The sequence below is a fragment of the Schistocerca nitens genome, chromosome 1, assembly GCF_023898315.1.
Source record: "Schistocerca nitens isolate TAMUIC-IGC-003100 chromosome 1, iqSchNite1.1, whole genome shotgun sequence".
NCBI classification, from domain to species: Eukaryota; Metazoa; Arthropoda; class Insecta; order Orthoptera; family Acrididae; genus Schistocerca; species Schistocerca nitens.
Window position 1 is genome coordinate 663,601,059 of NC_064614.1, and position 24,627 is coordinate 663,625,685.

At 43.8% G+C, this 24,627-nt stretch overlaps 1 protein-coding gene across 1 annotated transcript in view; it reads left to right on the top strand.

Annotated features, from left to right (window-relative positions):
- Positions 1 to 8,004, top strand: part of LOC126194578 (toll-like receptor 2) — a 121,895-nt gene extending 113,891 nt beyond the window's left edge. Inside the window, exon 12 of the mRNA XM_049932786.1 lies at positions 6,637 to 8,004. Within this exon, the coding sequence (XP_049788743.1) occupies positions 6,637 to 6,948 (312 nt within the window). The 3' untranslated portion in view covers positions 6,949 to 8,004. The remainder of the gene's footprint in view (positions 1 to 6,636) is intronic.
- Positions 8,005 to 24,627: the final 16,623 nt, after the last annotated feature.

The following is a 24,627-nucleotide window of genomic DNA, read 5'->3' on the forward strand; positions in this document are numbered from 1 at the left end:
ATTCTCGAACATACATGTTTAATATATCAAACCCATCAGAAGGATGTGCGCTACAAAATGAACACATACTTGAAAAATCGATTTTTTTTTAATTTTTGTCCGCAGCTCGTGGTCGTACGGTAGCGTTCTCGCTTCCCACGCCCGGGTTCCCGGGTTCGATTCCCGGCGGGGTCAGGGATTTTCTCTGCTTCGTGATGACTGGGTGTTGTGTGATGTCCTTAGGTTAGTTAGGTTTAAGTAGTTCTAAGTTCTAGGGGCTGATGACCGTAGATGTAAAGTCCCATAGTGCTCAGATCCATTTGAACCATTTTTTTTTTTAATTTTTGACGTCCTATGCCAAGCGCTCGAGCAGGAGGCGGGAGGTCGCCCCTATCAGGTATTTGCCCGGTTCGGAAATATCGTAGGTCCGGGGCTGGATATACTGCCACAGTCGTTGGAGCATACAGTTCTCGTTATCGTGTTTCAATATGACGGAACACGATTCCACTTTGATAGTAACATCTGTGAGCAGCTAAACGACAGATACCCTGATCGTCTGTTTAGAATATCCAATGGCTGGAGCTATCCAAGGATCTGGCTCGTATGGTCATTTTACTATGGGGCTACATCTAGTCGTTGTTGTATGAAAAGCCAGTACAAAATGGAGACAAAATGGTTGGAACTGGATCCGAGCTGTACTGTACAACTCTTTCTGGAAGAGAGCGGTAGTATTTATGCACCGGCCGGTAGGCACTTCGAACGTTTGACGTGAGTTTAAGCTGTTAATAGAGAAGTTTACGTCAGTGAGAAACTAAATACTCATTACCGGTCATTAGTTCATAATATCGACAATTTTAGATCAGTTACCATCTATATTTGCATAAATTAACGTACTGTCATGGGAGAAATTGCGTTATCACTTGTCGTTACACATATTTTGTTGTTTTTCTAGATTGCTTCAAATTTTTATTACAATGGTCGGTTTCGTCAGATGTGTAGACAAAAATAAAATAATTAATCATCATATGTTCAGAAATATGCAGTTTCATTTTGAATTGGTTCTTATTCTTACCTAGACATGCTTGATGAATTTGAAGCATCAGTTTATTTATTTTTTTATTTTCAACTATGGCTTTCTGTATTTGGGGGAATTCTTCACTTATTAGATTCTGTTGGGGGTTGTGGCTGCATTTGATAATTTTTAGGTCGTTGGCGGTGTCTTCTGGATGTTTTTACTTCTTCACGTACTGTTGCTGGCAAAACTAACTGGCTGAAATATGAAATTAGATACCTGGATAACAACAAGCAGGAACTGAATGTCGAATTACACGTAATTCATCTAGAACTGCAACTCATTTCAAAGTCACTGAAACATTTAATGTAATGGTTTCTACCAAACCACTATTTTACCCTGTGGCGTAACACGTGAAGTTTTGCTGATAAGTTGGACGGGCTATTCTTGTAACTGATAAGGTTACATCAGTTACGGTATATTTGATTGTAGATTTGGTATAATAACGATGATGGTCGGCCGCTGTGGCCGAGCGGTACCAGGCGCTTCAGTCCGGAGCCACGCGACTGCTACGGTCGCAGGTTCGAATCCTGCCTCGGGCATGGATGTGTGTGATGTCCTTAGGTTAGTTAGGCTTAAGTAGTTCTAAGTTCTAGGGGATTGAGACCTCAGATGTTAAGTCCCATAGTGATCAGAACCATTTGAATAACGATGATGTACACTATGTGATCAAAAGTGTCCGGACACGTAGCTGAAAATGACTTAAAAGTTCGTGGCGCCCTCCATCGATAATGCTAGAATTCAATGTGGTGTTGGCCCACCCTTAGCCTTGCTGACAGCTTCCACTCTCGCAGGCATACGTTCAATCTTGTGCCGGAAGGTCTCTTGGGGAATGGCATCCCTTTCTTCAAGGAGTGCTGCACTGTGGAGAGGTATCGGTGTCAGTCGGTGAGGCGTGGTACGAACTCGGCGTTCCAAAACATCCCAAACATGTTCTATATGGTTCAGGTCAGGACACTGTGGAGGCCAGTCCATTACATGGATGTTGTTGTCGTGTAACCACTCCGCCAGAGGCCGTGCATTATGAAAACGTGCTCGATCGTGTTGATAGATGCAGTCCCCATCCACGAATTGTTCTTCAACAGTGGGAAGCAAGAAGGTGCTTAAAACATAAATGTAGGCCTGTGCTGTGATAGTGCCACGGAAAACAATAAGGGATGGAAGCCCCCTCCTTGAAAAACACGAGCACGTCATAAAACCACCGCCTCCGAATTTTACTGTTGGCACTACGCACGCTGACGGATGACGTTCACCGGGCCTTCGCTATAATCACGCCTTGCCATCGGATCGCCACATTGTGCACAGTGATTCGTTACTGCACACAACGTTTTTACACCGTTCAATCGTCCAATGTTTACGCTCCTTGCACCAAGCCAGGCGGCGTTTGACATTTACCGGCCTGATGTGTGGTTTATGAGCAGCCGCTCGGCCAAGAAATCCAAGTTTTCTCACCTCCTGCCTACCTGTCATAGTACTTGCAGTGGCTCCTTGATGGAGTTTGGAATTCATACGTGATGTTCTGGATAGATGGCTGCCTATAACATATTCTTCCCCCATGAACCATGGACCTTGCCGTTGGTGGGGAGGCTTGCGTGCCTCAGCGATACAGATGGCCGTACCTTAGGTGCAACCACAACGGAGGGGTATCTGTTGAGAGGCCAGACAAACATGTGGTTCCTGAAGAGGGGCAGCAGCCCTTTCAGTAGTTGCAGGGGCAACAGTCTGGATGATTGACTGATCTGGCCTTGTAACATTAACCAAAACGGCCTTGCTGTGCTGGTACTGCGAACGGCTGAAAGCAAGGGGAAACTACAGCCGTAATTTTTCCCGAGGACATGCAGCTTTACTGTATGATTAAATGATGATGGCGTCCTCTTGGGTAAAATATTCCGGAGGTAAAATAGTCCCCCATTCGGATCTCCGGGCGGGGACTACTCAAGAGGACGTCGTTATCAGGAGAAAGAAAACTGGCATTCTACGGATCGGAGCGTGGAATGTCAGATCCCTTAATCGGGCAGGTAGGTTAGAAAATTTATAAAGGGAAATGGATAGGTTAAAGTTAGATATAGTGGGAATTAGTGAAGTTCGGTGGCAGGAGGAACAAGACTTTTGGTCAGGTGATTACAGGGTTATAAATACAAAATCAAATAGGGGTAATGCAGGAGTAGGTTTAATAATGAATAAAAAAAATAGGAGTGCGGGTTAGCTACTACAAACAGCATAGTGAACGCATTATTGTGGCCAAGATAGACACAAAGCCCATGCCTACTACAGTAGTACAAGTTTATATGCCAACTAGCTCTGCAGATGATGAAGAAATTGATGAAATGTATGACGAGATAAAAGAAATTATTCAGGTAGTGAAGGGAGACGAAAATTTAATAGTCATGGGTGACTGGAATTCGTCAGTAGGAAAAGGGAGAGAAGGAAACATAGTATGTGAATATGGATTGGGGGGAAGAAATGAAAGAGGAAGCCGCCTTGTAGAATTTTGCACAGAGCATAACTTAATCATAGCTAACACTTGGTTCAAGAATCATAAAAGAAGGTTGTATACCTGGAAGAATCCTGGAGATACTAATAGGTATCAGATAGATTATATAATGGTAAGACAGAGATTTAGGAACCAGGTTTTAAATTGTAAGACATTTCCTGGGGCAGATGTGGATTCTGACCACAATCTATTGGTTATGAACTGCAGATTGAAACTGAAGAAACTGCAAAAAGGTGGGAATTTAAGGAGATGGGACCTGGATAAACTGAAAGAACCAGACGTTGTACAGAGTTTCAGGGAGAGCATAAGGGAACAATTGACAGGAATGGGGGAAAGAAATACAGTAGAAGAAGAATGGGTAGCTCTGAGGGATGAAGTAGTGAAGGCAGCAGAGGATCAAGTAGGTAAAAAGACAAGGGCTAATAGAAATCCTTGGGTAACAGAAGAAATATTGAATTTAATTGATGAAAGGAGAAAATATAAAAATGCAGTAAATGAAGCAGGCAAAAGGGAATACAAACGTCTCAAGAATGAGATCGACAGAAAGTGCAAAATGGCTAAGCAGGGATGGCTAGAGGACAAATGTAAGGATGTAGAGGCTTGTCTCACTAGGGGTAAGATCGATACTGCCTACAGGAAAATTAAAGAGACCTTTGGAGGTAAGAGAACCACTTGTATGAATATCAAGAGCTCAGATGGCAACCCAGTTCTAAGCAAAGAAGGGAAGGCAGAAAGGTGGAAGGAGTATATAGAGGGTTTATACAAGGGCGATGTACTTGAGGACAGTATTATGGAAATGGAAGAGGATGTAGATGAAATGGGAGATAAGATACTGCGTGAAGAGTTTGACAGAGCACTGAAAGACCTGAGTCGAAACAAGGCCCCGGGAGTAGACAACATTCCATTAGAACTACTGATGGCCTTGGGGGAGCCAGTCATGACAAAACTCTACCATCTGGTGAGCAAGATGTACGAGACAGGCGAAATACCCACAGACTTCAAGAAGAATATAATAATTCCAATACCAAAGAAAGCAGGTGTTGACAGATGTGAAAATTACCGAAATATCAGTTTAATAAGTCACAGCTGCAAAATACTAACGCGAATTCTTTACAGACGAATGGAAAAACTGGTAGAAGCGGACCTCGGGGAAGATCAGTTTGGATTCCGTAGAAATGTTGGAACACGTGAGGAAATACCAACCTTACGACTTATCTTAGAAGAAAGATTAAGAAAAGGCAAACCTACGTCTCTAGCATTTGTAGACTTAGAGAAAGCTTTTGACAACGTTAACTGGAATACTCTCTTTCAAATTCTGAAGGTGGCAGGGGTAAAATACAGGGAGCGAAAGGCTATTTACAATTTGTACAGAAACCAGATGGCAGTTATAAGAGTCGAGGGGCATGAAAGGGAAGCAGTGGTTGGGAAAGGAGTGAGACAGGGTTGTAGCCTCTCCCCGATGTTATTCAATCTGTATATTGAGCAAGCAGTAAAGGAAACAAAAGAAAAATTCGGAGTAGGTATTAAAATTCATGGAGAAGAAGTAAAAACTTTGAGGTTCGCCGATGACATTGTAATTCTGTCAGAGACAGCAAAGGACTTGGAAGAGCAGTTGAACGGAATGGACAGTGTCTTGAAAGGAGGATATAAGATGAACATCAACAAAAACAAAACGAGGATAATGGAAAGTAGTCAAATTAAATCGGGTGATGCTGAGGCAATTAGATTAGAAAATGAAACATTTAAAGTAGTAAAGGAGTTTTGCTGTTTGGGGAGCAAAATAACTGATGATGGTCGAAGTAGAGACGATATAAAATGTAGACTGGCAATGGCAAGGAAAGCATTTCTAAAGAAGAGAAATTTGTTAACATCGAGTATAGATTTAAGTGTCAGTAAGTCTTTTCTGAAAGTATTTATATGGAGTGTAGCCATGTATGGAAGTGAAACATGGACGATAAATATTTTAGACAAGAAGAGAATAGGTTTCGATATGTGGTGCTACAGAAGAATGCTGAAGATTAGATAGGTAGATCACAGGATAGAGTAGCATGGAGAGCTGCATCAAACCAGTCTCAGGACTGAAGATCACAACAACAACAACATATAACATATTACTACCCTCTTCAACTGTCGGCGGTCTCTGTCAGCCAACAGACGAGGTCGGCCTGTACGCTTTTGTGCTGTACGTTTCCCCTTCACTATCACATCGGAAACAGTGGACCTAGGGATGTTTAGGAGTGTGGAAATCTCGCATACAGACGTATGACACGAGTCACATCCAATCACCTGACCACGTTCGAAGTCCGTGAATTCCTCGGAGTGTTCCATTCTGCTCTCTCCCGATCTCTAATGACTACTGAGGTCACTGATACGGAATACCAGGCCGTAGATGGCAGCACAATGCACCTAATAAGAAAAAAATGTAAATAATAGATTTCAGCTATCAGTCGTCCTTGATTTTTTATTGGCAGATCTAGATTTCAGATAGAAACTAGCCATTATCAATGCACTATCATTCAATGAACTGTGGACAAAGCTCGACCAACAGGCATTACATTCATTGACCAAAAATGATAGTACATTGAGAAGGCTAGTTTCTATCTGAAATCTAGATCTGCCAGTAAAAATTCCAAAGGATGACTGACATAAAATCTGTCATTTACAAATCAAAATAACGGTCGCTGCGTGCAACAGCCTCAGAATGGAGGGTAACCTGATAATAAGAAAAACGTATGTCCGGATACTTTTGATCACATAGTGTAGGTTGCAAGTGCCACTCTGAGGTGAAGAGGTTCCTACAGGTTAGAAATTCGTGGCGGGCCTCATAAACCACTCAGAAGATCGACGAATCAAGAAAAAAAGCGCATAGGTAATTGTTTTTGAGTATTTGTGAGTGAAGAGGAGAGGAAGTGATTAGTGGGGATGTATAGTACACTCCGCCATTCATCGCACGGTGGCTTCCGAAGTTCATAAGTAGAGGCAGATTCGTTAGCATATATTTCAAAGACAAACGATTTCTACCTTGTACTACTTTGACCGGAAGCATCATCTGAGTTGTTGGATTTTCTTGAAGGTGAATGATATGTTGCAGTGGTGCCGCTGGGAGCTGGATCTGGCGTCGCAGAAGGTGCACCACTTGGTGCTGTTGGAGCTGGAACGGCTGGAGCGGCGCCAGCTGGAGCGGCACCTGCGCTTCCTGATCGACACGCGCACCTACCTGACGTGGCCGTCGCAGCCATCCGCCCAGCACTCCATGTGGAGGCGGCTGCGAGCCGTCCTCACCGCGCCGGCGGGCTCTCCCGCTGCTGACACTGACACTGACGGTGCAGACGTCGACGACCACACTCCCGACAACGAGCAGCAGCAGCTGCGGATGGTGGACGCCACTACCTTCACTGTGTGACTTCGGCCCAGGAAGAGTCGCATCTATACTCTTCTTTGCAACAGACATACTGTACCTTTGAAATTGAGTGGGTCTGCGTGTTTTCAGAATAGCACTCCATTAAGTGTGGTTGATACTGATTACGATATGGGTCCTGATTCGAAACATCTGGACCGTTCCTCTGATTTACATGCCTGTGGTAGTAGTCAGTTTTATGACTCCACGACGTTAGTACAAATATTCCTCTTAATTACCTTGCCACGTATAGAGGCGACGATGGATGAAAATCTCGTGTTTGCGTTTGATGATGATTTCTTTTTTGGGCGCACAAAACAAGAACATTAGCACCTATGCACGTAATGTAAATCATAAGTATGTTAGAAGCGTTCAGAGGAATGGTGCGAAAGGATAGAATTCATGAATATCAGGCAAGCAAGCGCACATATGCGACCTATTGTCTAAAATGTTTCAATATCTGTTTCTATTGGACGAAATATAACACGTGTTCTAGAAAACCTAAATAAAATATTACTTGCGAACGCTAAGAAAGATATTTTGAAGGGAAAGAAATTGCTCTTTTACTTAAAACCAACATCTCAACCACAATTAATTTTCATACAGCCTATTACAGATTAGAACGTATATCTTCGATTATAATTAACCACTTTTGAAATATCTGAGACATCGTATCTTCACGAAAGTATTTATTTACTTAACATTTGGACATGTTAGGACATAATGTCCAATAACCAAGCCAGAGAATAATTTTTCTACCAGTTGTTGCAATATGAAGTAGCAAAATATTCGGTAGCTTCACGGAAACGTAAGCACTATAAAGCCAAATGCGTAAAGCCACGTCTTCTTTAATTATTTAGAATCCTCGAGACAGATGTTTTTTCCCTTCCTTGAGAAACTGAGAACTAAAGCAACAGTGTACACAGCAACATCGTACACGCAGGACTATCCGCACGTGCAAAACGATATTTCGTACAACGGCATCTCTCATACAGTTAACATGTAACGTATCTGTCAAAATACATACCCCAAGTAAATCGTACTGTAATGGATGTAAAATACACGTACCGCATGTCATTTGTATATTTGTATCATAATCCCACATAAAACTGTCTGCGATAACCACTTAAAGAATAAGCTATTCCAAAGATATAATGTACCGAAAGGTACGCGGTACATGTCACAGAAAAATCCATAATACATATCGAATTCTGACGGTTCTATATCATCTCTTACAACATTGTACTTACACAAATAGCCATTAGCTAAAAAAATCTCGTCCATTGAGAAATAAGTACGAGTATTCGGCACTGCTAAGCTAAGGAACGGATGAACTTAAGATATGGGTTTCTTACTTTTTTTGCTTTGAGGCAGCAGCAGTAATCAAAGTCATTTACAATATATTCGTCCGTGCTGTCTCGTTACAGTAACATATCACGTTTATAATACCCATAAAATTATTGTACTTAACTAAAGAGTCTTCCCATTAAACAAGAAAGCAATAAATGCAAATATGCCGCCAATGATGAAGTAGAAACGAGGAAAAAAATGTTTTCCTAAAAAAATTACTTTTGAATACATTATGGGTGATTCTTCAAGGAAAGAGGTTCCTACTCAATGGTCTGAAGATGACCACAGTAGTGGTTGAAACCGGTCACCTTGTTAAATAAATTGTGATCAAGACTGTTTTTAATAGTAATTTTCCTAAAAAGTCTAAACGTTGTGTGAGTCTGAGCAATGGCATAAACCTTCTTCAATAACCACATCGTAAACATCGTAACTATTAAAACGCAAGCACCATTACTGTAATTGTGCTGTTTCGTAAGAGTATGTATGTGAAAGAAAGTAGAAAAACATAGAAGCTTCCAATCAGTGGAACTTTAAACAGTAGATTAGATTTCATTCGTATGAAAGTTTTAATGTGTAATACGAAAACGACAGTCAAGCACGCTGGAGACTCAAATGTATAAGAACAATAGAAACAAGTTGACATGGTACATGAGGTAAAAATGTACAGTTTGGTGAGGCTGATAGGTCACAGATACTACATTAGTTTTATAAAAGTGGTTAATTGCCACTTAATGAGATCCAGAACAGACCGAGTAAAACAACATTAAGTTACAATATCGACAAGGTTTTTATTTCATATATGACATTGCGACGTTGTATCTTACACCTATACTTACGAAGCAGCACAATTACAGTAATGGTGCTTGCGTTTTAATAGTTACGATGTTTACAATGTGGTTATTGAAAAAGGTTTATGCCATTGCTCAGACTCACACAACAGTTAGACTTTTTACGAAAACATTTTTTTCCTCGTTTCTACTTCATCATTGGCGGCATATTTGCGGTAGGCTTTCACTACATCTACATCTACATCTATACTCCGCGAGCCACCTTACGGTGTGTGGCGGAGGGTACTTATTGTACCACTATCTGATCCCCCCTTCCCTGTTCCATTCACGAATTGTGCGTGGGAAGAACGACTGCTTGTAAGTCTCCGTATTTGCTCTAATTTCTCGGATCTTTTCGTTGTGATCATTACGCGAGATATATGTGGGCGGTAGTAATATGTTGCCCATCTCTTCCCGGAATGTGCTCTCTCGTAATTTCGATAATAAACCTCTCCGTATTGCGTAACGCCTTTCTTGAAGTGTCCGCCACTGGAGCTTGTTCAGCATCTCCGTAACGCTCTCGCGCTGACTAAATGTCCCCATGACGAATCGCGCTGCTTTTCGCTGGATCATGTCTATCTCTTCTATTAATCCAACCTGGTAAGGGTCCCATACTGATGAGCAATACTCAAGAATCGGACGAACAAGCGTTTTGTAAGCTACTTCTTTCGTCGATGAGTCACATTTTCTTAGAATTCTTCCTATGAATCTCAACCTGGCGCCTGCTTTTCCCACTATTTGTTTTATGTGATCATTCCACTTCAGATCGCTCCGGATAGTAACTCCTAAGTATTTTACGGTCGTTACCGCTTCCAATGATTTACCACCTATGGCATAATCGTACTGGAATGGATTTCTGCCCCTATGTATGCGCATTATATTACATTTATCTACGTTTAGGGAAAGCTGCCAGCTGTCGCACCATTCATTAATCCTCTGCAGGTCTTCCTGGAGTACGTACGAGTCTTCTGATGTTGCTACTTTCTTGTAGACAACCGTGTCATCTGCAAATAGCCTCACGGAGCTACCGATGTTGTCAACTAAGTCATTTATGTATATTGTAAACAATAAAGGTCCTATCACGCTTCCTTGCGGTACTCCCGAAATTACCTCTACATCTGCAGATTTTGAACCGTTAAGAATGACATGTTGTGTTCTTTCTTCTAGGAAATCCTGAATCCAATCACAAACCTGGTCCGATATTCCGTAAGCTCGTATTTTTTTCACTAAACGTAAGTGCGGAACCGTATCAAATGCCTTCCTGAAGTCCAGGAATACGGCATCAATCTGCTCGCCAGTGTCTACGGCACTGTGAATTTCTTGGGCAAATAGGGCGAGCTGAGTTTCACATGATCTCTGTTTGCGGAATCCATGTTGGTTATGATGAAGGAGATTTGCATTATCTAAGAACGTCATAATACGAGAACACAAAACATGTTCCATTATTCTACAACAGATTGACGTAAGCGAAATAGGCCTATAATTATTCGCATCTGATTTATGACCCTTCTTGAAAATGGGAACGACCTGCGCTTTCTTCCAGTCGCTAGGTACTTTACGTTCTTCCAGAGATCTACGATAAATTGCTGATAGAAAGGGGGCAAGTTCTTTAGCATAATCACTGTAGAATCTTAAGGGTATCTCGTCTGGTCCGGGTGCTTTTCCGCTACTAAGTGATAGCAGTTGTTTTTCAATTCCGATATCGTTTATTTCAATATTTTCCATTTTGGCGTCCGTGCGACGGCTGAAGTCAGGGACCGTGTTACGATTTTCCGCAGTGAAACAGTTTCGGAACACTGAATTCAGTATTTCTGCCTTTCTTCGGTCGTCCTCTGTTTCGGTGCCATCGTGGTCAACGAGTGACTGAATAGGGGATTTATTGCTTTCTTGTTTAATGGGAAGACTCTAGACATTCTCTAAGCAACCCTTTGTTGCAGATTCTCTACACTATTTATAAGAGATCTGGATGAAATGTGTACACAACCACTGAAAATGCAAAATTTAATCAAATGTAAGGTCCACTTCCGCAGCTGAGAAGTCAATGCTACAAGAACACACTTGCTATGGGATTGTACTTCGTTGATCATAATAAAACAGAGGACGAGCATATATCCCAGTATCTGTCTACATGTGACATACAAATTGATCAGTGGATGAGCAAGTTAATTACCTTACATTGAAATATGGAACACTTAACTCTCTATGCCACATGCTCTGCACACTGGTTTCTTCTTCTGCCAGAAAAGAAACCTGTTTGTCATTGGATTGCATTCTGTCTAGATGCACGCTAGAATAGCCTCTTCTGCCCTTCTGCCCCAGTGCAAGGAGGCTACATCGACTAGTATTTTCCCTCAGCCCTGCTATTTCTTCTGTTGTCAGATGGTTCTGTTGCACAAGAGCCATGGGGCTTCATGTAAGCGGATGAAACGTTGTGCTGCAGTATTCTACTAGTTAAAAAGAAATTGTCTGTCTACTGGATACATATGCACCGTTGCAGGAAAAAGGAAATTAAAGTGTGTGATATCGTCTCGTCTGCTTCAAGAGCCCAGAATCGAAAATAACCTTGCATCAGACACAATGATTATATTTTGTAGTCGAGTCTCGACTCAGTGGTATCAGTTGCTTTCGGGGGCACAGCAGTTGAAATCTCTGTCTGGCTATTGCAATTCAGGTTTTCAATTGTTCATCTAAATCGCTTAACGAAATCCTGCGATGAATGCTCTTGAAACGATAGGACCTAGTTCCTTCATCGTTTCTCAGATCGAGCTTTTGCAGCGTCTCTTATGAACTCGTTGTCAAGGGGACGTTAAACCCTAATTGCTCTTACTTTCCATCCAAATGTTTTCGAGCTTCGATCTATTAGAGAAAAATTCCAACAAATAAAAAACATGGACCTGCGTACTTGGTTTTGTCACAACTATTTGTGTAGTCTGATAAACCTAAAATGATTCTCCTTATTAGCCAGGGTTCTGCATGGCTCCATCCTGGATTTTGTTCTCCAAAAGACTTCACACACTGTTTTTTCAAGTAGTTGCTTAGCATGAATATCAAATGGCTCTTTACTCTTGGTCACTTAACATAATTCTATGACCTGCACTTTGTAGGGGGGGGGGGAGGGGGGGGGGAGGAAACGTAAACCATGGATAACATGTAGAGTTGATACTTCTCTGTAATATGACAAGCGCGCAGCTGTCTTCAGATGGTTGGTTACGGCTCTGCCAGGCTCTACAAAGCGCTTCTGAATCAGACTAGCATTACATAGCCCTATTATTAACCTGATACCCTCACAACAATCGATAGAAATTATTTCAAAATGTATTGCCAGCTAAAACGTAAACAGTATAACTGTTTTCATCCTCTCCCCGTAACAGGTGACACAAACTGAACGATACAAACTTTAAGTGCTTGAGGTGTCACGTTAATGAAAGGGCCTAACCGAAAGTTAGACTTAAGAAAAAAATATTTTTTTTTTTAGGAGTGCTAGTCCTGCAAGTTAAGCATGAGATTTTCTGTGAAGTTCGATGACAGGAGATCAAGTAAAGATGTGAGGATGGGTCGTGAGTCGTACTCAGGTTCTCACTTGGTTGAGCATTTGTTTGCCAAAGGCAAATGTCCTGGTTTCGAGTAGGCTCCAATACTAAGTTTTAATCTGCCAGGAATTTTCGACATTGGATGGTAGTTCGAAGGCTTGGTAATACCATTACTTAATGTAGCAAACATAGCTACACTTGTAACTAATCCCTGAGGGAAATTAACTTCTCCTGTTCTGAAGCCATTTTTCTTATTAAATGTGTGAAAAAGACGAACATCTTAAAAAAAACCATAAACCATGTTTGTATACGATACAATGGGGAGCTGTATTAGGACATCAGTGCTATGTTGTTCGTCAAAGAGAAACTATTCATTAATATTAATGTTTGAAGTCGTAAATGCGAGCGAAATTTTGTAGTTCCCGCTTCTTGGAAACAAATCCGTGATGGTGTTTCTCCAGTTTCATAGGTACTGAGCACCAAACTGAACAGTCAATGCTTACTACTTCCACCAATGATATCAGAAATTCCGAAGGAATGTTTTTTATGCGTTCAGCTTTATTTGATCGTCAGTCTTCTAAACTTTTGCCAAACTCGGACTCTAATACTGGATTCATTATCCCATCCACATGGAATCTTATTTCTTCTTTTATCGCGTCGTGAAACAGTTTCTGCCCCTCGTGGAGGTCTTCAGGGTACTCTTTTCATCCGTATGCCCTCATCCCTCTGTCATTGATAGTGAAATTCCTCTTATAATATGGAGACATTTGCTTTAATTTCACCGAAGGGGGGTTGATTTTTCTATATGCTCAATCTTTACCCCCGAGGTTTATTTCTTTCTCGATTTCTTAGCAATTTTCCATCAATGAATTCGCTTTAGCTTCCCTATATTTTAATTTCTGTGTCTTATATTGCTGTATTCCGGTGTTCTCATCATTTTTGTGCGTTTATCGTTCCTCGATTACATCTTGTTTTATGTCAGCTTTCTTCAGTGTTACATTCCAGTACCTGCGTTTGGCCATTCAACTTCTATGATTGCTCTTCTTAGAGCTTTCCATTCTTCTTTAGGTGAACTGGCTATGTTCTTAATCGTTATCGTAGTATCTACAACCTTAGATAACTTCAAGCGGGTCGCATCATTCTTCTTCTACATTAATTCCTCCGGACAATTCTCTTAAACTTGTCTACTGTTCACCAGTACTAAATGTGGTCTGAGTCTACATTAGTCCCTGCGTATGCTCGAATTGTCCTGCATCTCTGGGCATATTGTCCCGTAACTCTTTCCCCTGTTCCCTCCCTTACAAAGGCGTTCCAATTCCCCAAATTTATGAGTCTTTCATCCTCGTTACATACTGTATTATCCATTCAGTGTCATTAGTTCCATTCTTTACTAAGACGTTCCAATTCCCATATGTATGAGCTTTCCATCCCCATTACATACTGCATTAACCATTCAATGTCGTTGCGTACTTTCCTTTCTTTCATCTTATGCTTATGACATCGGCAATGGCATGAATACCTGAACTATTGTTATCGATTCTGACTCGAACTCTCCCATCACTCAAGTGTTTATAGTATGTAACTCAGTCTTTGACCTACCTTCCTATTCATGTCGAATTCTACTCACGTTTCACGATTTTCTGCTGCTATTGGTATGACTCTATTTTCAGGTGACAGTAAATCCTTATCTTCTTCCCATTTCACTTCATTGACAATCACTATCTCCAGAATAAGCCTCTGTATTACTCTGTGGTCAAAAAACGATGGGCGCTCAATAAGTAATGCAACACATTTCTTCCTCGCACATTCCGACTTTTATCTGTTTGTCCCAATGAACGATGCACTCCGCGGGAAGCGGTGCGTGGATGACGGATAAATTTCTGATGCAGAAAGACGTTGGCTCTGACATCGAACCATACGGGTGTTCGGGCCCTTCCAGTAAGTTGGCATAAGACCGCTGCAATGAACCGAGATTATATTGAGAAACTGAGTTTTGTAGCCGGAAGCATGCGGAATAATATGGATTATTTGAATTCTGAATAAAACCAGCATGTCTCCAGAAAGAAAAGTGCAGCGTTAGTTTTTGGACATCCCTCGTACAAGTGATGAGTGCGTTTCAAAACTTGTTTTTGACAATATAATGTTACCCAAGTCAGGAGCATAACTGCAAACAACTTACTGGGACAGAAGAACTAATTTCTCGATACATCCAGGATTTTGCCATCAGTTTGGCGCTCCTTCTGTAAAATTTGGCACGTTAGGTGCCCATAGAATAGTTCCCCTATACAATAGGGCTGGCTTCTCGACAAATGTCAACTACTGTCCAAATATTTACACAAAAGTGGTGCCCGAAATTAGTTGTGTATTCCGACAGAACCCCGAAATGTGTATTCCGACAGAACTTTTATCCAGTTAGCACTCTCCTTTGTGAGGAATTAAGGATACGGGCAGAATAATGGAACGAAGGGAGAGGAGGAGAAGGACATGAAAGAAATGTGACCTGATATAGAGAGCATGACCGGAACTAATGTAATGTCAGTGATATTCCTCATAGCTGAGCATAATAAAAAGGGAATACGCGATCAATCTACACTGACGGAAGAAGATAACAACACCAAAAAATAATTTAATTTAGAGTAATGAAATTTTGAGAATACGTCTGTCTGGGTGACATATTCAAGTGATTAACATTGTAAGATCACAGGTTAACGTAAACACGAATTAAGCTATTGGAAATGTTAGTTGCTGGTGCATTAATAACCGGTTAACCACCAGAATGTTGAATGCAAGCACGTTAATGTGGTGGAGTTCCATGTCTGTTTCACTTGGTCGGTCAAGGCAGGGACGGTTAATGCTCGTTGTGGATGGCGCTAAATTTACCGTCCGTGATGTCCTGTGTGTGCGCGATTGAAGGCAGATCCAGTGATCGAGCACGCTAAGACAACATTTCGCCAGTCTGTAGAGCGTGTTATGGTTGGAACCCGTCATCCCCCCCCCCCGTGTTATGGTTGGAACCCGTCACCCCCCCCACCCCCCCCTTGGAATACTGTTCACGAATGCAGCACAACATGTCGAATCACCAAACTGATATACAACTTTGTAGTCAGTGTGTGTGGAATACCCACGAGATTGCTCCAGCTGTCATAAGAAATCGAACCCCAGACCAAACTCCAGATGTAGATCCAATGTGGCCAGCACGCAGACAGTTGGTTGCAGTGGCCTCTTCCTATTCAACACACGGCCATTACTGACACCGAGGCAGAACCATCTTTCATCAGGAAACACGACACACCTCCATCCTGCACTCCAATAGACAAAAAATGAATATCTTGCAACATGATACAATGTACAGTACGACAGAATGAGATTTTTCACTCTGCAGCGGAGTGTGCGCTGATATGAAACTTCCTGGCAGATTAAAACTGTGTGCCGGACCGAGACTCGAATTCGTGACCTTTGCCTTTCACGGGCAAGTGCTCTACCAACTGAGCTACCCAAGCACGACTCACGGCCCGTCCTCACAGCTTTACTTCTGCCAGTACCTCGTCTCGGTCCGGCACACAGCTTTAATCTGCCAGGAAGTTTCATATCAGCGCACACTCCGCTGCAGAGTGGAAATCTCATTCTGGAAACATCCCCCATGCTGTGGCTAAGCCATGTCTCCGCAATATCCTTTCTTTCAGGAGTGCTAGTTCTGCAAGGTTCGCAGGAGAGCTTCTGTAAAGTATGGAAGGTAGGAGACGAGGTACTGGCAGAAGTAAAGCTGTGAGGACGGGTCGTGAGTCGTGCTTGGGTAGCTCAGTTGGTAGAGCACTTGCCCGCGAAAGGCATAGGTCCCGAGTTCGAGTCCCCCGTCCGGCACACGGTTTTAATCTGTCAGGAAGTTTCAACAGTACGACAGTCAGCGCGGAAATCCCTAAAATAGCACAAGACCTGCAGGCAGACATCATGTACTTACAAGAACCTTATAACAGAAAAGGGCAACTGATTTGTCTACCAAAACATGCTACCACAATAACATGCAGCAATGACTGTAAGGCTGAAATAGTAATTTTAAATAGAACTTATAACATAATTAATGGAACACAGTTATGCAGCCAAATCTAGTTACCATAGAGATAACTAATGGGAACGTCACATGGGTTACTGAATCCATGTACGCGCAATACAACCATCAAATACAGCCGTACGCAGACTACATCAGATACCTAGCAATTTATGCCAGAGGCAAAAAAATAGTGATAAGTGCTGACATTAATTCCAGATGGACCCTCTGGAACTCAGACAGAACAGATGACAGAGGACGCATAATCACCGACCTAATATAATTAACACAATTACATGTAATGAATAGGGAAGGGCCTATACCAACATATTCAAGGTTCGATGGTACGAGCAGTAATAACAGACTTTACACTAGCAAATAATGCAGCAATGGCATACATTACAAACTGGACTGTACACGACGACATAATCAGTAGTGATCACAATTTCATAACATGCACACTAACTCACACACCAGACACCTATTGTTGCACAAAGCAAACAGGAACAAATTAACGGAAGTTATCCAACGACACGATCTAGAAAACATCAATGGAAGTATCGATTACAGAACACACAAGTTAACACAGGTAATACAACATGCACAAAACACATCAATATCGACAGCAAAGAACACAAAACGCTCACCAGTACCATGGACCAACGAACTAACGAGACTCAAACAAGATGCAAGACGCAAAAGAAAATTATATCAAAGGCCGATAGCAGATAGGGACAGACGAATAAGACTTGAAGCATATAGGCATGCACAAGACTTATACAAACAGACCCTATGTATAAACTGCTCCCTTACGACGTTATCGATACAGACACACAATATCAAGCAACACTAAGAAAACACCTACACACACCATACAACACTGCAACTGTCACCTGCAATTTTGTGCAGTAAGAGGTTGCGCTAGCAATCTCAGAGTTCAAAAACAAGAAAGCACCTGGACCAGATGGTATCCACTCGGAAACACTGAAAAAACTGGCACCGCAGGTCACTCGGTTCCTAACAACGTTACTGAACGCTGCCCTACAAGGCTGGGCAGGTTACCTACAGTACGGAAAACCTCAAAGCAGCCATTATTAAGAAATCCGAGGACACGGATCCCTCAGATCCAAAGACTTAAAGGCCAATATGCCTAATAAACACCCTAGCAGAGATTCAGGAGAAGCTACTGTATAAGCGCCTGCAAACACTCAGAGCTCTCAGGGGTATGAGCCAACACCAATTCGGCTTCAGAACTGGCATATCTTTAGATGATGCCATCAACCAGGCCCTACACATAGGTAATACTAAAAAACAGATATACGCCATGGCAATAATGATTGACATTGCCGGAGCATTCTATAATCTCTGGTGGCCCGCACTTTTTCCAAGGTTAAAACATCTGGAGGTACCGAGGTCACTGTACAACAGTTTCCTAGACTATGGTAAACACCGAGTAGTCGAATGGCAGATGGACAGCCGGAAAGTAATTAAAAGAATTACCAAAGGCTGTCCTCAAGGATCGATCTGCGGCCACATCTTCTGGGACATAACAATCGAACCCCTCCTACAACTTCTGGATGGGGATGACAGGTCAGACGGAATTGTCGCCTACGCAGATGACCTATTAGTTGTAGTCACTGCAAACAACAGAGCCAAGTTATAAGAAAAAGTCAGTGGAATACTTCAAACAATTACACAGTGTTGTCACAAAAATAAGCTCAGGATAGCCGAAAAAGAAAAAAAACAACATACACATTACTGAAAGGATCACTCCAAAGGAATCCTTTGGTTAAAATTGAGGACACAAACATCAAACGAGCACACGTTACGCCCTATGTTGGGATACACATAGATAAAAAATTAAATTACCACGAACGCATAAGGTTAACAACTGACAAAGCAGAAAAAATACTTCAGAAACTGGTGAGGCAACATTCAAAACAGTACAGAATACCTCTACCAGTCATACGGATGTACCACTGTGCGCTCTTCAAATCAGTACTCAGCTTCGCAGTTAGCACGTGGGCACATAGACAACGTGGTCACCTACAAAGCATCGGTCATACGAGAGCAGAGAAGTGTCCTACTTAGGCTATCTGGAGCCTTCGGAACCACCTCAGCGGATGCACTGTGTGTGGTGCTCGGAATATGCCCCAGAGATAGCACGATCAAATACAGAGCTGCAAGGTACTGGTTAAAGATGGGGAGACTAGATAACGTACACACAATAACTGGTGTGCCGATAGAGACGATACATCACCGTAAAAGTTGGCGTTTGGATGCATGGCAAGGTGAGTGAGATGTAAGTGATAAGGGACGTAGACTGCACGACCTCCTCCCTGACATAAGGGAGCGGTTGAGAATGAAACATATCGATCCTAGCCGCGGTATGTTACATTTCTTAACCGGACACGGACCTTATCCCACGCACTTAAACGGCGTGAGTCTGAGGCAGACACCCACATGCACATGCGGGGAAGAAGATTCCCTAGAACACACTGTCTTTTTCTGCGGGCAATACGTGAACAATAGATATACACTACACTTAGACTACACAGGTACAGACGTAGATATATACACAGCAATAAGAGACGAATAATAATGGGCACAATTAAAAGTGCTGACAAACAGTATTTCAAAAACAACACATGAAGAATACATGCGGACACGACATAACAGACATGCCTATGTGCAACGAAACAACAATCTTCAGAGGGTGGACAGCGATACCCACAGTGACAGCGTAAACAGTGACAATGAGGAGAAACAGGAGGACGTAGCCCAGATGTGATAGTAAATAGGCATAAGGTGCTGGCGATCTAGCCAAGAATGAGCACCTAAAGTTAATACGTTGAAGTTAATACATAGGATTAGTAATAAACAGCATAAGTAATACTATTTCTCTAGTAATAACCATTTGTGTGTATGTGTGTGTGTGTCTGTGTGTGTGTGTGTGTGTGTGTGTGTGTGTGTGTGTGTGTGACTGGCGGTCAGCGGCTCGAAGAAACCATTCCGAGGTATTCACCGTCAGTCATATTCGGTGAAGGTACTAACAAATCTCTCCTCTATCCTATAATCTTTTTATATTGTTCTTAAAAAAACAACAAAATTTATTTATATAGCAAACTTAAATTATTGTTGTTTTGAAAAGTATCATTCTTTGTAAATGTTGTAGATAAAACAGAAGAAAAGAAAACTGTAAAAAGATGAAAAACGAATATTGTAAGATGTACGACCTGTTTTAAAACATTAGGTAACAGGTCTATAATTTGGCAATAAATAAATAAAATAATAACTCCAATGTGCTCTGACTTGGTAAAGACACACATGGCGGTGGTTTGTGGTCGGTACATGACGTCTGTCTTGGAGTCAACGATTTGTAACCGTTGTCTATGGGTCAGTCACCGGTCGAAGTGGCCGAGCGGTTCTAGGCGCTTCAGCCTGGAACCGCGCGACCGCTACGGTCGCAGGTTCGAATCCTGCCTCGGGCATGCATGTGTGTGATGTCCTTAGGTTAGTTATGTTTAAGTAGTTCTAAGTTCTAGGGCACTGATGATCTCAGATGTTAAGTCCCATCGTGCTCAGAGCCATTTTTTATGGGTCAGTCGGCCTTTGGCTATGAAGAGGCACGCACGCCTTGTTTGCGTCTTGGCTGTTGTGCTGCTTGCGTGCGAGAGGGCGTTTGTTTACTTCCTCGTAGCGGCTTGTCTCAGAGTCCGACTTCAATGATCATCATGATGTTTTCTTACTGCCAAACCACAATTAAATTAACTTTTCCATTAGCAGGAACGACCAAAAGCGTATGAAGTTGAACGCTTTATACGGGATGAACTGCTTCTCCCGCCACAAGACATTGTCGGAATATATTTTTCGATCCTCAATACGACTGTGTACATAAAGTTGGCGATTGACGATCTGTACCCCGCGTTGTACGTCGCCACGCTAGCGATCTCAAGTTTCGATACTCTGACGGACATGTAGGGACTCTAATGGTTGACCACACTGGTTTTAGCCTCCGAACGTTACGGGTTTTCGAACTCCCGTTTGAAGTACGGTCGGACGCTGTGGTAGCCGCTTTTAAGCCTTACGGCAACGTCGTCAGTCACGTGGAAGACTTTCGATACATACCGTGTCCCCAATAGTGTCTGCCAGATAAAAATTGAACTACGGAAATACGTGCCTTCCTACTTGATTATTGCCGGCTGCAGGGCTGTCGTCATGTACTATGGCCAACCGCGCACCTGTTCAGGTTTTAGCCATAAAGACCATCTCCGTTCTGAATGTATCCGACGTAGACTGGTTCAGACGCCGATCGGAGACATCGCTCCTCCTGTGGTGCCCACTGTGTCACTTCTGTCCTAAGCGTCTGCAGCTGTACTGTCTGCTGAGACCCCTCTGAACCAGTCGATACCAGTGTCGGCTTCTCTCTACGACGCGATGGGTGTTTCGCCTGTCTCTCCAGCACCCCTGCCGGAGGCAATGCAAAAGAACTATGACCGTCGGCAGGCACAAGCTGTCAGTCCCGACCCCATGGGTGTTGATCATGGAGCTGTACCTACCTCCGCCTTTCTGCCATTTGGCCACATGTCGGACGACAGATGCCCACCATACAACACGGAACACCACGTTAGGAAGCGACGGTCGCCGAGGAAACGGAAGAGACAACGCAGTACACCTTCTGATGACTGCGTCCATCGGAAATCTGCACTGGATGACGACCCTGCTACTTATGGTGCGCTGTCCTCTGACGCTCTGTCATCTGACGATGCGACGTCCTTCCCCCTCCGTCTCCAATCGGCATCCACCTCCGGACACCGAACTTCTCTCGCCTGCGTCTTATGTGGTTGCCTCCCTTTGTGTCTTACGCTACCTGTGGGCGCACCTCTGGTAATGTTCCACTGAACCGGCCCATCGATGTTGAGGATGGACATTCTGGAGCTGTACAGAACGATGTACCACCCTTGTTGAGTCAGCTTCCTCCCCGTCACAGCGATGTTCCCTTCCTGTCCTCTTGGTGACGGCAGCTTTTCAGACTTATCGCATAGACACTGTCAGTGTCAATACTATTCGTGTACGCCACAAACTGGCTTTACTTCACGACATGATGACATGCTGTATGCCGCGTTGATGTACTTCTCTTTCAGGAGGTGCAAGTTGCAACTTCTGTGCTCTCCACGGTTTTACAGCACATGTCTCTCATGCTTCCCCTACTGGTAGTGGGATGGCGATCCTCTTACGGGACGGTATCCTCGCTGATGCAGTTGCCTATCTCTCTGATGCCAGAGGTGTGGCTCTCACGTTTAGTGGCGTCAGCATCGTTAATGTTATGTGCCATCTGGTTCGGGTCGGTGCCATAAAGTTCCACATTCTTCTCAGAGACAGTCATGCCTCTCTTCATGGGTCGGCAGGATGCATTGATCATGGGAGGCGATTTCAACTGCACCCCGCCACCAAAAAATCAACTACAATGTCACTCTCCGTGCGCGGCGCTAGCGACAATTCTCCAGAACCTCGGCCTAGTGATTCTTGGGAGCCTGTTTTTGGCGATCGTCCGGGGTTTACGTATTTCAGTAGCCATTCTTCCAGCCGACTCGATCGTGTTTATATCGCCCGCGATATTGTCAGTGGAGTGCAGGCTGCTCAAGTATAGCCCATTGCCTTCTCTGACTATGACGCATATATCTGCGCCATCCATCTCTGCCGCCAAAGAGTGCGGCGTGGTTATGGACCATGGAAACTGAACACGATCCACCTTACTTCACCCTACTGCCGGCAGCTCATCGAGACCACGTGGGCAGCTTGTCTTCGACGCCGTGATGCCCTTCAGTCTGTCCTGTCTTGGTGAGTGCTCTGTGCAAAGAATGCTCTCCGCAAGGCCTTGATCGTTTACGGAAGGTTGCGGCGTGGCGGTGACGGACTCAGACATTCTTTTCCACCATTCTCCTGGAATGTACTATGATGTCGTAATCGACAGAGTGCCATGCGATGGCGAATCGTGCTAAGGCTCAGCTCACGTCCCTCTCTCGCCGCCACCTTGAAGGAGCTGTGGTCAGGGCGTGCAAACACGATGGGTTAGTGGAAGAGCTTCCATCTATGTATTATATCGTAGCGGAACGACGCCATCGTCATAGCAATTTGCTTAATGTCCTTACGACTGATGATGGGCAGTGTTTTGATACCCGGGGTATCGCGTCTGCCCTCCACGGACATTATGTTACGCTGTACTCTGAACAATGTCACCGCCCTGACAACATTACGACTGTCTCCAGACTCGGTACCCGTGGATGCGACGATGGATCTGATTGCTAACGTAATGTCCGCCTGCTTAGCTGCGTGGTAACGTGCTCGCCTCCCATGCCAGCAGGCCCGGTTCGATTCCCGACCGGGTTGGAGGTTTTCTCCGCTCTGGGACTGAGTGCTGTGTTGTCCTCATCATCATTTCATCCTCATCATCTGCCCTCAAGTCGCCCAATGTGGCGTCGAATGAAACAAGACTTGCACTTGGAGGCTGAACTTCCCCGCATGGGGCCTCCCGACCAACGATGCCGTAAGCTCATTTCATTTCTGTTAACGTCACGGAGGACGAAGTCCAAGACGCTATCCAGGCGGGTTCTACGGACAGTTCGGCTGGCCCTGGTCGCCTCCCACTGTAGTTTTATCGGTCGTTTCGTCCCCTTCTGGCGCCATTGTGGATGGAAATTTGTCAGGACCTTATGTCACATTTCGTGCCGAATCGAGGCGGTTTCCTCGATGGTTTCCTTATTCCCATCCACAAGCCTCGGGATATCTCACGGATATGAGCTTACCACCACTTGATGTTGCTCATCGGCGATACAAAGATCTTTACCCGGCTGATGGCTGCGTGGCTTAAACGGAGAGCTCGGTACGTGGTTTCCCCCCGATCAAACTTCTTTGGGCGGTACCAATAAAATCCGCACTGCCCTCTGCATCTGTCGGGACATAATCACTCTTGCTCACGTTCGTCGTACGGCTGGACTTTTAGCATATCTTGACTTGGAACAATTGCCCTCAACTTTCCCAACTACGAACTGGGCTCTTAGATCACCGTTTATGAGCACTCTAGCTTATGCAGCGCACACATTACGTAAATGAATATTTGCCGTCACGTATCCCACGCCCCTCCCGCCCACGTGGCACAGACACTTCCTATTCCGCCACCAATGGCCCGCTGCTTGCTAACGGCACAGGCTTTCTGTTCAAATTAGGTACGGAAACCTCTCCCTCCCACGGTGCAGGGGAGGTTTATATCTGTATCATATGCCTGACAGAGCGGTAGCCCTTTTCATTGGCTCTCACATGACGCTGTGGCGCCGTAGTCCTACGTGCCTTACAAGCCTATTGCTGGAGATCCTTGCACCACACTCTGTATCAGCACCTATCCAACTTTCGGAAGTTCCGCCACCCTTCTTTTACATCCGCCGCTTTTTCCTTGAACTGAGCCATGCCCGTACTGTGATACTGCCGACGCAATTGACATCCACGAAGGCGATCTATGGTTTCCTTCACCAGCACCGGTCACCGAATGTGGTTGAGAGGAAGCTTCCCCACGTCGACTAACGTGTCGGTTGGCAATCAATGTGCACTCCTCATCTTCACACTACCGTCCAGTCCACATAGTTCCTTACTGTCAATGCGAAGCAACTATGCCGGTCACGTCTTCACAGGATTCACCTCGCAGATCACCCCTTGGGTGTCGACTGTGATATTATGGACAGAGACGAACACCGCCTGGTGTGCAGGTCGGCGAGAGGTGTCTGGTTCTTCGCGCAACAGATGTTGTCCCTCATGACCAGTATGACACCTCATCAGATACCTACCCAACTGCTCCTCTTTCCGGACTTGGGATACATCCAGGAAGCGAAGACTAATTCTGTGTGGTGGATTTGTGGACGCGCAGCAAACTTCTTGTTTG